The sequence below is a fragment of the Lissotriton helveticus genome, chromosome 5_1 (genome assembly GCF_964261635.1).
Source record: "Lissotriton helveticus chromosome 5_1, aLisHel1.1, whole genome shotgun sequence".
Taxonomy (NCBI): domain Eukaryota; kingdom Metazoa; phylum Chordata; class Amphibia; order Caudata; family Salamandridae; genus Lissotriton; species Lissotriton helveticus.
Window position 1 is genome coordinate 164,230,460 of NC_136065.1, and position 15,651 is coordinate 164,246,110.

General features: G+C 45.8%; 1 protein-coding gene across 1 annotated transcript in view; it reads right to left on the minus strand.

Moving 5' to 3' along the window:
* Positions 1-1,365: 1,365 nt before the first annotated feature.
* The window catches only part of ADAMTSL2 (ADAMTS like 2), a 190,509-nt gene continuing 176,223 nt past the window's right edge, over positions 1,366-15,651 (minus strand). The window contains exons 18-19 of the mRNA XM_078641958.1: positions 9,991-10,135; positions 1,366-2,669 (exon numbers count right to left, since the gene is read on the minus strand). Coding sequence (XP_078498084.1) covers positions 2,551-2,669; positions 9,991-10,135 — 264 coding nt within the window. The 3' untranslated portion in view covers positions 1,366-2,550. The remainder of the gene's footprint in view (positions 2,670-9,990; positions 10,136-15,651) is intronic.

Genomic DNA, 15,651 nt, shown 5'->3' on the forward strand with positions numbered 1-15,651 from the left:
ACTGCAGATAAATGGCATAGTGGATTGAAAATCACGGACCGAATCGGGGGGAGTTACTAATTGAGAACATTAGTTGGTAGTCATCCGAATAGTTGAAGGTACAAGCCGTCCTCTTTTTCAAGAGTTCAAGGTGTGTATCAGAGGGCGAAGATATTGGCTGAACAGATGGGCGGGATAGTGAGGAGTCTTGCGGGACTCGACATGTAGTCTTTGAACTACTAAGACCACATCTCACGTCACAAACAGTTCTTTAGTAAGAATGGACTGCAAGAAGGTAAAATAATTGCACAAGAGCACACTACGAGTCATTAGCAGAGCTGGGATTGAGTGGATGACTTCTAGGTAAGGTGGCTCGCGAAGATCACACCAATAGGCAATAGCAGGGCCAGGGTATAGAGGGAGTAAGGAAAACAAGATGAATCAGCAAGATCACACTCACAATTGTAGAAGCACCTGGGAAAGAATCAGACGAAGAGAAGTACGATGGAGCACCTAGACCACAGCAAGTGTCAGCCTGTGTGCCAGAGTAAGAATGGGGGACAGAGAAGTAAAGGGATTCATGAGGATCATACGAGTAGTCAGCAGCAGTGCGTTGGTGAAAATGAGTTGCATGATTCTAGGAGTCAATAAAAGCAATAGGGAACTTTACGGACCCCTGTGAGCTGTAAAGTGTCTCACTACGGTCTCTGTAGGAATTAGTAGCAGGGCCTGTGTAAGAATTGGAATCACTCAAAGATGACACCAAGAGTCGATAATAGCTACAGGGTAAGAATTAAAATAGGGGCAAGTATAGCAATTTGCATACCTGAACAAGAATTAGAGTAAGGTAAGTAAAGCATCTAAGAGCACATCTAGAGTTGGTACCAAACTTGGGAAAAGATGGGCGTAAGGAAACAAAAAGCCTCACCAGTATCAATCAGAGCAAAAGTCAGAAAAACATTGGAGCAAGAATTAAATTGAGAAGTGTCCCCATTAAGCAAGTGTTATGTGAAGAATGAGAGCAAGCAGATTAGGTGACCATATCAAGAGTGTGTAGCTGTTGCAAAGGAAACAAAAAAATGAGACTAAGAAAGTGCCGTAGTGCATGACGGCTGGGGCCGTCATCAGCATGCAAGGGGTTAATCGTTCCCATAAACCAGCAGGTTTTCCACCACTTAGCGTTATGCACATACATGCAAATCTATGACTTTCCTATAAATCCTTGCAAGAGCAGCCGTTAGAATGGCGATCCTTATTGTTGTAAATACGGCGAAATTTAGCACCGTTCAGTGCGCCAACTTGTTGTTGTTCAAATGCCCCATAGTGTGTAAAACTTCCCTATTTTGTGCAATAGAAGTTCCAGAAAGAAAAACACACAAAGTCATCTACTTAAATATGATTTTTATTAAAATATATAATCTATAGTGGATTATAAATGGCTAGATATAAGTAGAGGATTCGCTAAGGAAAATATATTAAATGTAGAACACGTGTCGTTGGCCATTACATAAAGTGCAGTTACAGTTTGCTTCTATTAATATTAGTATTTACAAAATGTAGACAATATGAAGAACTATGAAATTAAAGCTTCATTAAAAGATACAATTTTCCGAACAGTATATACCTGCACATTACGAATTAACAGTCTAACATTACGTGTACTGTGCTCCAACCCCTTAATATTATAACATCACGGATAAAATATTACAGTAAATTTAAATAAAAAAATGAGATGGCTGAAAGTTCTCATGTTAGCACCTACACATAGATCTGAAAATCAGCCCACAACACTGTCTACTTGGGTAAGTTTCACAGAAACATCTATTTCTGAAAATCTAATTCTGAAAGTTGTCCCAACTCATTTTATTACAGGCATCCGCAACAGGGTTGGTGTCTGGTTTTATTGTAAAACAGTTGGTGTGAAGCCAGATGCCTATCCAGAGGGGTGATTTTCAGTTGTAGGAAAAATAAGAATAGTTATGAGCATGGACATTATTGAAAATGTAGCCTAAACAGCTCTAAAACATGCATATTTCCTGAAATTTAGGAGCCCTTGGGACTAGCCAACTGGGAATATATGGCTAAAAGTACACGTAATGCAACTCATGTGCTTTCATCCAAACACTAACAAAATATAAATACAACCCTTGTGCATCTACCTTCCATAATGACAGGTAAGAGTGATGGGGTTTCAGTTCCCTAAAGACCCTTCGTCAGCCCAGTTCAAAGGATGCACACAAACAATTAATTTATCAGAAGTGAACTTCTTTTGTCACAACATCTTTACAACATAGATATAAATGTGAAGGCAAATATGATATAACAAGATCTGTGAAGAAAAAGCTTTGGAAGTGTTCATGTCTATCCAGAGGTCGTCTAAGGAGCAGGTCCAGGAAGACATTAAATCCTGAAATTCTGCCCACCTCAGCAGCATCTCCCAGGAAACAAGCACCAGAAATGTTACTTAAACGAGGATGCACTTTTTGTTACTGTTCAGTCCTGTACCATTAAGACAGCCTGGTCCTGGGTGCACCTGTCCTTCATGGCATCGTCAAGTGGCAGGTCTCTGCACTAGGAGTGTGGTGTCCTGCAGGAGCGGCAGCAGGCACTGCTGTAGTACCAGTGACTGCATAGGTTGACTTTTATCGCCAAACCACAGTTTGTTCCCGCCTTGTCCTGACAGCTGTCATCTGGAGAAAAGGAAGTGATTAGAATGAAAACAGAATGTAATTGTACTGCACAGCACAAAACATTAAGCTGCTTAAAATGGTTCATTGTATAAGTACAGGATAGTCTTGAAACACAATCAACAATCCATAGCATTTCATCTGCATCACTGAAGCTGCCACAAAGACTGGCTGCAAAACAGGAAACAGAGAGGAACTCCTGCCCCCCTGCAACCCCTTAAACTCAAAGAAAAAAAGGCTCAGCTTAAGCATTTTATTTTTCATCCAGTCTTGTAACTGGTCACCCAATGTGTTCAGCTGACCAACCCAAACAGCAAGTGCATGCCACTTGGAGTTAGAGCCATCTATCCCCGTCCTGGAATAATTTCTGTGTCCCTTTCTATTCATGAACGACAGCACCAAAACATCAAGTGACAACTGAACAAGGAACAGGTGAAGGCATGACTTCTAGCAGGTAAACACTCCAGGCGGAAACATGTTGACATATTCATCAAGACTCATGCTGACTTAATAGGGAAGAAGGTTACGGGATGATAAAGTAGATGAAGGGAATTTTATGTTTCCTCACACGTGGTGAAACTGAGAAGATGGTTATAGAGGTAGGTTAAGAGAAATCATTTTCAGTCAGTTTATCGACTTTTTGGACAAGTGGCTGCTCACACATGTGCCCCCCTTGGCTTGCATGCACACACTCGCCTACTCTTATGACTAGGTTAGACATCAGTGCCAGTCAGGTTGACACTGTGATTTATGAGATTATTGACCTGACTAGTATCACCACAAACAAAAACAGTCCCAGTATTCTTGTTTCGGGTCCAGGGAGGACCTGGCCAGGCAGTTGGCTGGACTGCTCCCATGGGAAGCAGGGTCAAGAACTATTTGCATATGGCTGGGTCTGAACTAGGGTGGCATGGTGAGCAAAACAAACAATGGCTTTAGGCCTAAATCTCTGTAATGTGGGTGTATGTTGACAATATCCAGCATTCCATCCATCATCTTTTTGTGCTGCTATCATTGCTTTAAGTAGGAAGGGTATGCCCAGACATGGGTCCCATGCTCACTATGCTACTAGATTCAAGCTAACCTGGCTGATGAGGGGTGATACCCCGAAACCAGTCCCAGGATGCTTGTTCCAGATCTAGGGAGGACATGGCCTGGCATTTCGGCCTGGACTGTTCTCATGGGGAGCAGGGTCAAGACTGATTTGCATATGGCTGGGTACAAATTGGAATGGCGTGGTGAGTAAAAACATGATGGATTTAGGCCTGTATATATGTACTGGGGGTGAATGTTTGACACTGTTCAGCAATCCGTCTATCATCTATTTGTGTTGCTACAGACTAGTATCACTTCAACTGATGTAGAGAGTGGTACTTGCATCTGTTGATGCGCAGGACGGTCTCAACCTGAAGGAGTGGAAAGATATCTTTGGCTATTGTTTGCCAAATGGGCGTCATGAAGAGGTCCAAAGACATGATGGATGACAACAAGGCGGAATAGCAGCTACCTGGACCAAATGGGTCCTGCATCAATTATTGTTGTGCTCTGGCAGAGCTCAAAGTGTTCATCGTAATTTGAGATTTTTTTCATAGGATAACCTGAACTGAGAGTAGAACAGTCAACAGGAACGCTACTACTAATATTGGAATGATGTCAAGTCACAGTTTCTGCCCTCCTGGATCTGCGGAGAGGAGAGTGGATTCAGATACCTCTAAGGCCAGAATGGGGGTTAGAGAACAGAGAAACCGCTACATTACTACATGTCCTGCATCACTTCATTTACCATCAGCACACTTGGGGAGATTTAACCTGATGCCGGAGTCAGGATCTGGGATATGTATAGCTCCTCTGTGCCCGGCTGCCGAACTCCTGTTCTTACTCCCTCCACCTCGCTCCCACCACTCCCTGGTCACCACTTGCTATCTGCTGACTGAGGGCCACTCAGAACCACAGGACCTCTCAGGCCTCCCAGGGGCCTCTCCTCGACTCTTCAGTTGTGGCAACCTCAGCCGGCTCTCAGATGCCTCCAAACGCCACCAACTGCAGCTTGAGGCTGTCTGGGGTCAGACTCCAAGTCGTGAAAAAGCGAAGGGTCAGTGAATACACCAGTGGAATGCATGCTGCAGGCTGCATGCACACATAATACACACAGAATACCAGTTTTTGCTCCCCCTTGGTGAAGCACGGGGGATGGAGGCTCAAGGGCAAGGGCCAGAGCGGGAACAGCGAGAGCGGTTAGAGACGATTGGTTGTGGCAGCGGAGCAGTGTTTGAGCTGCGAGGATCCTTTTCCTCTTCCTTTGCGTGCCTGCGTGCTACATCTCCTAACATATTGGAAAATAGAGAATGCTACATGTGTTCTACACCTCGTTTCCTTCAACTACCTACAACATGAGTGAGATTCATCTGTGTGCAGGAGGATCTTTCAGGATGGCATGGCCTTGTCAGACTGCAACTTACCAGGAGGAAACTAGTTTGACTTTCTGGTTAAACTATTCATATTTACCAGTCTAGTACACCTCAGATAGGAACCAAGGGATGAGACTCCTCTGAGGACCATCTAGAGTCACCTGAACATTGTGGAATCCAGACAAACACCAAACACTCCCTCTGCTGCACCCTCGCCTACAGGCCCCATGACCCCTGCCCGCCCTTCACAGATGCCATCGTAGACCTCATCGAATGCGAGGCTCTCACATCCACTGATGACATCCTATTCAGAGACCTCAACATCCGCCTGGACAACCCCAGCAACCAGAACACCACCTCCTTACTGGAGAACCTCTCCAACATCGGACTCGAACAGCTAGTCACCACACCAACCCACACAGCCAGACACATGCTCGACCCCGTCTTCTCTGCCAGCAGGAACATGACCTACTGCCACACCACCGAACTCCACTGGACCAACCACCACTGCATACATCTCGCCTTCGCCACACCCACCATTCACCACCACCCTCATCGCCGTCCTGTTGCAGCTGGAACAAGCTCACCAAAGAACGTCTCACTGACTTCCTCAGCATGACCACTCCGCCTACTCCAACAGATGCCAACCTGCATCGCACAACCTTTACCGATGGATCTCCAACAGCGCTGAGACTCTGCCCACCCCTCAAGAATACACCAGCCAAGCAACACTCCAAGAAATCCAGCTGGTTCACTTCCACCCTCCACGAGTCCAGATGCACCTGCCGACGACTGAAAAAGAGATGGAGGAACAACAAAACCCCAGAAGCCCATGCAGCCTTTAAATCCACCTTCAATTCACACCACCTTCTCCTTCCAAGACAGAATCAACGCCAACGCAAACAGCAGAAAAGAACACTTTGCCATCATCAAGGAGTTCACCAAGCCCTACAGCGAGATCACAGATGCCTCACCCTCCCAAGACCTCTGCAACAAACTTGCCACCATCTTCCACCACAAGATCAGGCAGATCTACAACAGCTTCAACCCCAAGACCCTGCCACTACACCCGCCACCACCACAAGCGACCACATCTCACTCCAAAAGATCATGCTCAAGTGGACTCCACTCAATACAGACAACACGCTCAAGACCATGAAGAGCATCCACTCAGGAGCCCCATCGGATCCTTGCCCATACCACATCTTCCATAGAGCAGCCATCTCCATCACCCCCCAGCTAGCCGCACCATCAACTGCTCCATTCAAACCACCACCTTCCTTGACAACTGGAAACATGCTGAGATCAGCAGCCTGCTGAAGAAACTGTCTGCTGACCAGACAGACCCTAAGAACTTCAGACCCATCTCCCTCCTCCCCTTCCTAGCCAAGGTCATTGAGAATGCCATCAATGCTCAACTCTCCAATTCCATCAAAGAAAACCACATCCTGGACACCTCCCATTCTGGCTTCCGAAGCAACCACAACACCGAGACCGCACTCCTCGCCGCCAATGACGAATTCCGCTCCCTCCTTGGCCGGGGCAAAATCACAGCCCTCATCCTACTGCATCTCTCAGCTTCCTTCAACACTGTCTCCCACTGCACCCTAATCACGAGACTCCACGACACCAGTATCCAAGCCAATGCACTGGACTAGATCCAGCCCTTCCTGACTGGTCTAATACAGCGAGTCAGACTTCCCCCATTCCACCCCGAGCCTACAGAGATCAGCTGCGGAGTACCCCAGGGCTCCTCCCTGAGCCCAACCCTATTCAAAGTCTACATGGCCCCCCTCTCAGCCATTATCAGAAGCCACAGACTCAACACCATCTCCTATGTCGATGACACCCAGCTGATCATCTCCCTCACCAACAAATCCACAGCCACCAGAATCAACTTTCACAACAGAATGAAGGCCATCACTTACTAGATGAAGGACAGCTGCCTCAAGCTCAACTCGAGCAAGAGTGAAGCACTCATCCTGCGGCCCAATCCCACTAGGAGTCGCCTGGGATGACTCCTGGTGGCACGCCGCACTAGGAACCCCTCCCACCCCTATGGACCATGCATGCAACCTCAGCATCATACTCGCTCTACAACAACCACGAAATCAACGCAGTATCCTCATCCTGTTTCCACATGCTCCACCTGCTTCAAAAGACTTTCAGATGGCTCCCCACAAAAACCAGAAAGGCAGTCACCCACGCACTCATCACTAGCAGACTTGACTACAACAATGCACTCTACACCGGCGTCACCCAGAAACAGCTCTGGGAACTACAGAACATCTAAAGCACAGCCAGAGTGGTCCTCGACATTGTGCACCACAGCCACATGACATAACACCTCCAACAACTCCACTGGCTCCCAATCAACAAGAGAATCACTTTCAAGCTCCTCACATGCATACAAGGCTCTGCACAACGTACGTAGGACCAGAATATCAGAACCACTGCCTTGCTTTCCACACACCAGCCACACAACTCTGCTACACCCAACTCGCCTGGCCTCCATCCCACAGATCCACAAGGCCAGAACCGGAGGAAGTTCCTTCTCCTACCAAGACCTGAAACACCCTGCCCTTCCACCTAAGGCAATCTGTGTCATTGACTCAATTCAGGAAGGACCTCAAGACCTGGCTCTTCAACTGAAACCTGCACCCAGACAGATCAGCAGGTCCCCACCCCTAGCACCTTGAGACCCTCTGCACCCAGACAGGTCAGCAGGCCCCCACCCCAGCACCTTGAGACCCTCACACGTGAGTAGTCACGCTTTGCAAATCCCTGATTGATTGATTGATGGACTTGTTTCCCTGACACAAGACAAAAAAAGGAGAAGCAAGTTATATCCCATGGTGCAGATACTGCCTGGGTAATCCATGCTTAGACAAGGTGACGGGCCAACCAGACAGTGTAAAGGCACTAAATGAGCAGAGGACGGTGTTTTCCCAAAGGGGACTTCTGCTCCTAGTTGGATTGCACCTTTTTGAATGAATGAATGATTGACAGATACTTCTAAAGTGTGCAGCTACTCATCAAAGTGTACCGGCGCAGTTTTAGGCATCAAAGAGAAGAACGAATCTGAGGGACACCGTAATCCTAACATCCCTAAAGTCTGAATAGGAAAGTCTTCAACTCCTTTTTAAATTTTATTTTGTCCGAGGTGAGCCTCAGCTGTTCAGGCAGCTGATTCTACTTTCCAGCCGCTCTAACAGAGAAGGAAGAACCTCCCTGCCATTGCCTTTTGAAATGTGGGACCTACATTAATCTGGCTTTACTGAAGCACAGGGGTCTCTAAGGGCACTATTCATTAATTCTCTCATTAAGGTACATAGGCCCCTTACTGTGGAGGGCTTGGAGCATCAGGGTCTGTGTTTTGTACATTATACATTGTTTAACTGGCAGCCAGTGTAGTCTCTACCAGTATAAAGACACTGATGAGTACTTTGATATTCTGTACAATAGGCAGGTTGCCATAGTCTGCATGACTTGAAGCTGCTGGGTTAGGTACTCTGGAAGGTCCAGGTACAAAGCATAATCCAGCCTGGACCAAATCAGATCCCTGGCCACTGTGACTTGAGCGCCCTGCGGAAGTAGATGGAGAAACTTCTTCAGCATGCAAAAAATCCAGAAGCACGCTTTCACCACTGCCAACAACTTTGCCCCAGAATGACAGTTGGGCGTCAAACATAACGCCCACGTTTCTGGTCACAGCAGTTGGATGGGTGGGGGGTCACCCTGTCAGGCCACACTGCAATCCACCCCAGAAGAGGATTCGGCCCAAACAGCAGAATTTCTGTTTTATCGAGATTGCACTGCAATTTGCTATTCTTCAACTCATAGGCTTTGTCATATGGATCTGGGCTGGATCATGTCAACCGGTACAGGAGACAAACAATTGTTTAACTGAGGTCTTACTCTTTCAAAATGTTACTACCACTCACTGAATTTGGTCAGTGAGTGCAGCCTTTACATAGGAGGGTCTTTGCATAAGCTGCCTCACTTCCCCACTGATAAACTAAAGGTGTTAGACCATGTTCCACAACTATCAGATTCCTAGTACCTTTGCTTAACTGAACACTAGTCTTCAAAGTAAACTTAAAAACTTCCTGTAGAATGGCAATGAATGCTTTGACAAACAGCTAATCAGTTTTTAAGAGCTCCCTTTATCACAGTCACAGCATGACCAAAGAAGGATACCAGATATTTGCTCCTGAAAATGCACACACTAGAGATGTGGGTTAGCTGCTGCAAACTTGTTTGTGGAACTTCTTGCATGGTTCTGATGTTCATGATAGAGCTGAAGTGGAGCCGAAGAATAGGTAGACAATTAGGCTAAAATGCATATAGGTGCTGAGCATAAGAGAAGCATGTTTCACTCCGCACTGATCACCTGGTAAAAGAGAACTGGCTAATGTCTGCAACTGTGCAGTGAACCTTTGTGTTTGTCAACGCCTTAGGGAATGCGTGACACTACCTATGCAAAGCTCGGACTGGGCCAAAAACTTGGCCGGGGGACTAAAATAAAAGTGGCCCCCCATTAGTGAACTAGATATCTAAAGATGTGGTCCACATTTGCATATTAGGCCAGTTTGGAACTTATAAAGACACAGTATATTGTTATTTTGCAAGGTATGTGAAACTGCATGCATTTGTGTTTGCTACAGGCAATGTTTGTGGTAATGTTTTGGCAATCAGTAGTGAAAACCGGTCCACCTGTCAATAAAACAAGCCCATAAACTGCTAAACAACTGGCCCACGCGCTGATCTATCAGACCAGCCCATCACACACTGCCTCATTGCCCTATAGGCCAGTCCGACCCCTGCTTGCTGAGTGTCTGAATATCCACAGGTTTACAATGTGAGAGGACTATTACTATAAAATGAAAGGTACTAATGGTTCCTGGATTTCTTACCTGGAGGCTCTGTGGGGCAAGGCTGAAGGTCACAAGTTTGTTTCGCCACAGGCTTCACCAGCGGGTCACAGCCACGGACAATGTCAGTTCCCTGGTAACACTTCACATCACGCATTCTTACTCCGACCCCACACGTTTTGGTGCACTGCAGAGAAAAGATACACATTGAGAGAGGAAATAAGCACAACACTTACTGAACAATTAAGTACAAAGCAGTCAGTAGGAATATTGAGCATGTAAGATAGCAGTAAAATGATTTAATTAACTGTGTCAGTGCAAGAGTAGTTTAGTGAAACCAATGGCTGGTGTGCAAAGGCTCATGCACAGTTTTACTCTACTTTAGTATGAGTAAGAAGTGTTTTACCTCATCTGTACCCTCGAAGTCCTCACTGATGTGCCTACAATTAGTTTGAGCAAAAATGGATGGACCATTTAATAAAAAGGGGCTGGCAACACAAGTGGGGAGGCTGCTCCGATAAGGCGGAGGAGCTTTGCCCCACTAACTAAATGGCACCAGAGATGGAAAAATAAATTTTTAATAAAGTTAATATATTACCATTTTATTTTTCAAAACCCCAAGCTGAATGTCAGGACAAGTGGATTGGGAGGGCGGGGGGGGGGTGGGGGGATTCTGCTGTTGCTAGTCATGCAGAACAGAAAGCAGTGATGGGCAGGACACTTTAAGTTTAACATGCCCATGTCTCTTTGGTCAGCCGTCTTGCAATAGCCAGCCAGACATGCACATTATAAACCTCTCCAACCCAGCTGTCTAGGACAGGTGAGTTTTGAGACAGCATAGGGCTCCAGTGTCCTCAGGAGCGACGAAGGAGACTGCTACCTCAAATTCTGGTGCTTCTTTCATGCTGCATGAGAACAGCACCAGGATTGGTTACTGCAGTTTCCTGGGTCCCGCGTTGGAGCCTGCTTTATTTACTTTTATTTTTGTCCCACCCGCACACCACCCTCCATACATGTGAGCTGCCACTGAGCACATGGGGGTATATTATCAACAACTAGCGATAATTTTTGTCTCTAACTTGTTTAGAGACAAAAATTATCGCCGCACATCGGCGATTTTTATCGCAGATAAACCTTGCTATTAGCAAGGTTTATCGCAAATGCGATAAAAAACGCCCGCAATGCATGAATATCGCTGAAAAGTCAACGATATTCATGCATTATCGAGCAAATGCTCTTAGCCATGTTATCCACCTCCCATTGGATAACATGGTGAAGAACTGCTCAGGGCAGGTGTTAGCTTTTGGAGATATTCGCCCTTAGCGCAAATATCTCCAAAAGTTGGTAATAGGAGATAGCGATGTTAGCGACTGTTTCCAGTCGCTAACATCTTGGCACGCCCACTTTGCATATCATTAGTGATAAATATCACTGACATGCAAAGTGGGGCCCATGATGGTCGCTATCTCCTATTAGCTGTCGCTAACTGGTGTTAGCGACAGCTTGGTAATAGGGAGATAATTTTATCTCCGCTTTCTTGGCTTATAAAGCCAAAAAAGCGGAGATAAAACCCCTTGATAATATACCCCTCGGTTCTTTAAATAAACTGTGCATGTTCTCTGCCTTACCGTACTGCAGGTATTGTGCTGGGACACTCCTTGGAGTAGCTGTGCACACTATAAGTGACTTAAATTGAACACAGGCCATATATATTTTGTAAGATTAATTTAGCCTGCTGCCTCCTCCATTGAACACAGTTGTTTATACTTGAGGAAGGATGGTTTAAAAAAGCCCCTTTAACAACAAGGCCTCCAAAGATGCTGAGCCTGTCAATTACGTACTTTTTACAAATTCTACAGCAGTGCCCACACTGGAGGTTTTTTAATCCCTTCGATGCTCATGACGGAACGGTTCCGTCATGAGCGTCGGTTTGCCTGTGCTCATGACGGAACCGTTCCGTCATGAGCCGGTTGGCTCATTAGAACCTTCAGCACAGCGCGAGAATTCGCGCCGCGCTGAAGGTGTTAACATAGAGTTTCCCATTTGTATCATTGGAAGTCAAATTCTGTCACCATGCAGTTCTCTTAGGAGTCCTGTGCATTTGAGTTTAGTTTACTACAGAACATCCCTGACACATTTCAAAACAGGCTCTGCTTTTCATTTCCATTTTGTTTTTCACACTAACCTATTGTCTGGTTCTTGTAGTCCTTTCCGTCATCAAAGGCGCTCATGGCCTGCAGGAGGAGCAATGATCGCCCTGCCGTTTGCTAATTCCTTCAGACACATGAACACGTGCATACATAGCTTCCTTTGTCCATGCTCTGCTCCATACTTTTGTCTGGATGTACAATCGTCTGAATCACATAGAAGCGCTGTTTGTACAGTGCCTGCGATGCCAGACCTTTCTGCTGTGTCAGCATTGCCAACCTAGAATTGTCCAAAGAGAACATTCATAATAATCCTCAAAAATGCTGCCTCATTTACTGTCAAGAGATAGACTATTTCTTGAAAATCCTGCTAAACGGCTGCCAATGCAAAGATGGAGGCCTGCAAGGGACAGCTGGCCTTTAACTCTGTGCTGTTAAATGAGGTGAAACACACAAGATGATGGACGGAATGTTGCACAATGGCAAAACATTCACCCCCAGTCACGGATCTGGGTTTAATCCATCGTTATTTTGCTCACCAAGCCACCCCAGTTCAGACATGGCCATATGCAAATCAGCCTTGACACTGTGCGTCATGGGAACAGTCCAGCCCGAACTGCCAAGCCATGTCTTCCCTGGACCGGAATCAAGCATCCTAGGACCGGTTTCTGGCGATCAGCCGTCTTCAGCCAGGATAGCTTGGACTCCAGTGGCCTAGTGAGCAAGGGACCCACGTCTGGGCATACCCTTCCCACATAGGGTGAACAGCAAAACACACAAGATGATGGATGGAATGTTGCACAATGGCAAAACATTCACCCCCAGTCACAGATCTGGGTTTAATCCATCGTTATTTTGCTCACCAAGCCACCCCAGTTCAGACATGAAATGAGGTGAGTCACAAAGATCTACAAACCTCCACCTCATTATTCATGTTCATATTGCACTGTTTTCTTATTTCCCATGTGAACCCATGAAAATGTCTGCCCTTGCAGAGATGGCGGGCAACAAGGATTGCAGAATTCCATCTCTGCTTTTTTATTTACTAAGTGGCACTAAGACCACCCTGTACTTTAAAGGGCCAAGGGTTGCAATACTAGAAAATATGACATGATGTCAAACAGATCCTGCAGACAGCATGCAGTAATCTGTGGGGAGCTGTCTGTTCCCTCTGATGTCTGCAACTGCCACAAGGTCAGCTTTCCCTGAGCAAATGGTTGCAGTCTGTCCTTGGAAACCAATACCTTTCAAAGTATTGTGACCTGCAGAGACAATCACAAACAATTGAAACGTGACATAGATGGGTTCTCCTTTGCCTCCCTCACCCCCCTTTCAATTTAAACTCATGAGGAGTAACAAAGCTGGCATTTCAGGATACACTAACATTTGAAACTTTAACGGTGACTTTTGAATATTATTGTTTCAGACATACGTCCTTGTATTTTGTAAAGCATAGCCTACATACATCTGGCCTTTGATTTCGTGGTATCCAGGAGCGTTTGCCTTCTAGATTCTTAGTTCTTTCCTCGTCCAGATCCTGTACATCCTTTTTAGGTTTCGCCTGCACATCGCTGCGCTGTGCTTGCGAACCATTACTTACCTCTAATTACTATTGGCTGGCTCCCAGAAGGCTCCCACGTCACTTTACTTACCATTACCTGGTTCCCAGGTGGGTCTGTTTCCTTGCTTACTATAAGTCAGCACCTCTTTACTTACCATTGGCTGGCTCCCATGTGGGTTTCGTTTCCTTGCTTCCTATTGGACAGCAGCGTCCTCCTACACTTCGGATTCTTCAATTATTTGTCCATGCTGAGGAGCTTGGACCAAGTACTGCTTTCTGTGGCCAGTGTCCTTCCACTGGCCAGCAGGTACTCTTTTTTTATTTAGTTTTGCACATGCACTGAGAGTGCATATGTCTGCAGTCTCTTGTAAAACAATTCAGTTGAAATAACTTCCAAGCTCCACTCTCCCCTTCCCTTTTGTCTACTGCATAAACGTTCACAAAAAACTTGGGGGCAGATTTACAAGCCTCGTACGCCACATTTGCACCGCCGTTCTGGAGCAGGAACGCCTCCTAAAAGTGGCTGAGTGAAATCTATAAGATTTAACTCAGTTACTTTTAGGGCCATGCTGCGTCAAAACCCTGCGCCTGCTTGAAGCAGGCGTGAGGATTGACGCAGCATGTTAGGCATAGGGGCACCCCGAGCCTTGCTGGAGTTGCGTCAACTCCAGCAATGCGTCACCTTTCCGGCAGCAGATGTGTCACGTTTCTGTCTATTCTTGCCCCATGGTGCACCGCATTGTAAATGCGGCACATTCATGGTGCTGATATGCAGGGATGCGCCAGATATTGTAAATCTGCCCCTTACATGTGCTTACTAGGAATAACATTTGAAAATGGAAGTCTCTACATGTGAGCCCATGTTTAATTACCCACCAGGTTGATTTATGTTTTACTGTCGCTTAAGCAATATGCCAAAGGATGCTCTCAAGTTTCTTACTTCCCCAGTTCATCACTGCCCTCAGTACTAGCGAACAGCCCCTTTACATCTCTATTAAAACTTTTCGATGCAGAGCATTTTCAGTACATTTTATGGTACTTTTTGTCCTGTTTACAAGTTTGTACGGGGCATATTACCAAGCAATAGCGATAATTATCGCTATTGCTTGGTTAGAGACAAAAATTTACTGCTGAGCTGCGGCGATTTTTATCACAAATAAACCTTGGTATTACCAAGGTTTATCGCAAATGCGATAAAAATCGGCCGCAATGCATGAATATCGCTGAAAAGTCAGCGATATTCATGCATTACCGAGCTAATCCTCTTGGCCATGTTATCCACCTCCCATTGGATAACATGGCTAAGAACTGCTCAGGGCAGGTGTTAGCTTTTGGAGATATTCCCGCTTAGCGCGAATATCTCCATAAGTTGGTAATAGGAGATAGCGATGTTAGCGACTGTTTCCAGTCGCTAACATCTTAGCACGCCCACTTTGCATGTCATTAGTGATAAATATCACTGACATGCAAAGTGGGGCCCAAGATGGTCGCTATCTCCTACTAGCTGTCGCTAACTGGTGTTAGCGACAGCTAGGTAATAGGGAGATAATTTTATCTCCGCTTTCTTGGCTTTTAAAGCCAAAAAAGCGGAGATAAACCCCCTTGATAATATGCCCCTACATCTTTTAATTAAAAAAATCTGTAGTACCATTTTACAATAGTCACTACGTTGTTTTACCTGGAAAAAATAGTTACCTTGTTAAACATTTGCTCAAATGCAGATCAATTGCCCCGCCTGCTGTAAAGAACACATCACTACTCTGCATGAAACATAGGAGAGATTAGCCTCTTTATAAGCACAACAGACAACAAGCATTGTCAAATCTCTGTTTGGCCTCAGCTTGCTGGTATACCACGCTGAACGAGATCTGACATCTAAGAAAAGTTTCTAAGTCAGAACGTAGATAACAATTGGAACCAACTCTGAGCAGCAACCCTTCGACGTCCAGACCTTCTTGGGCACAGACCTCCGACTTTGCCTGCTTGCAATTTTCC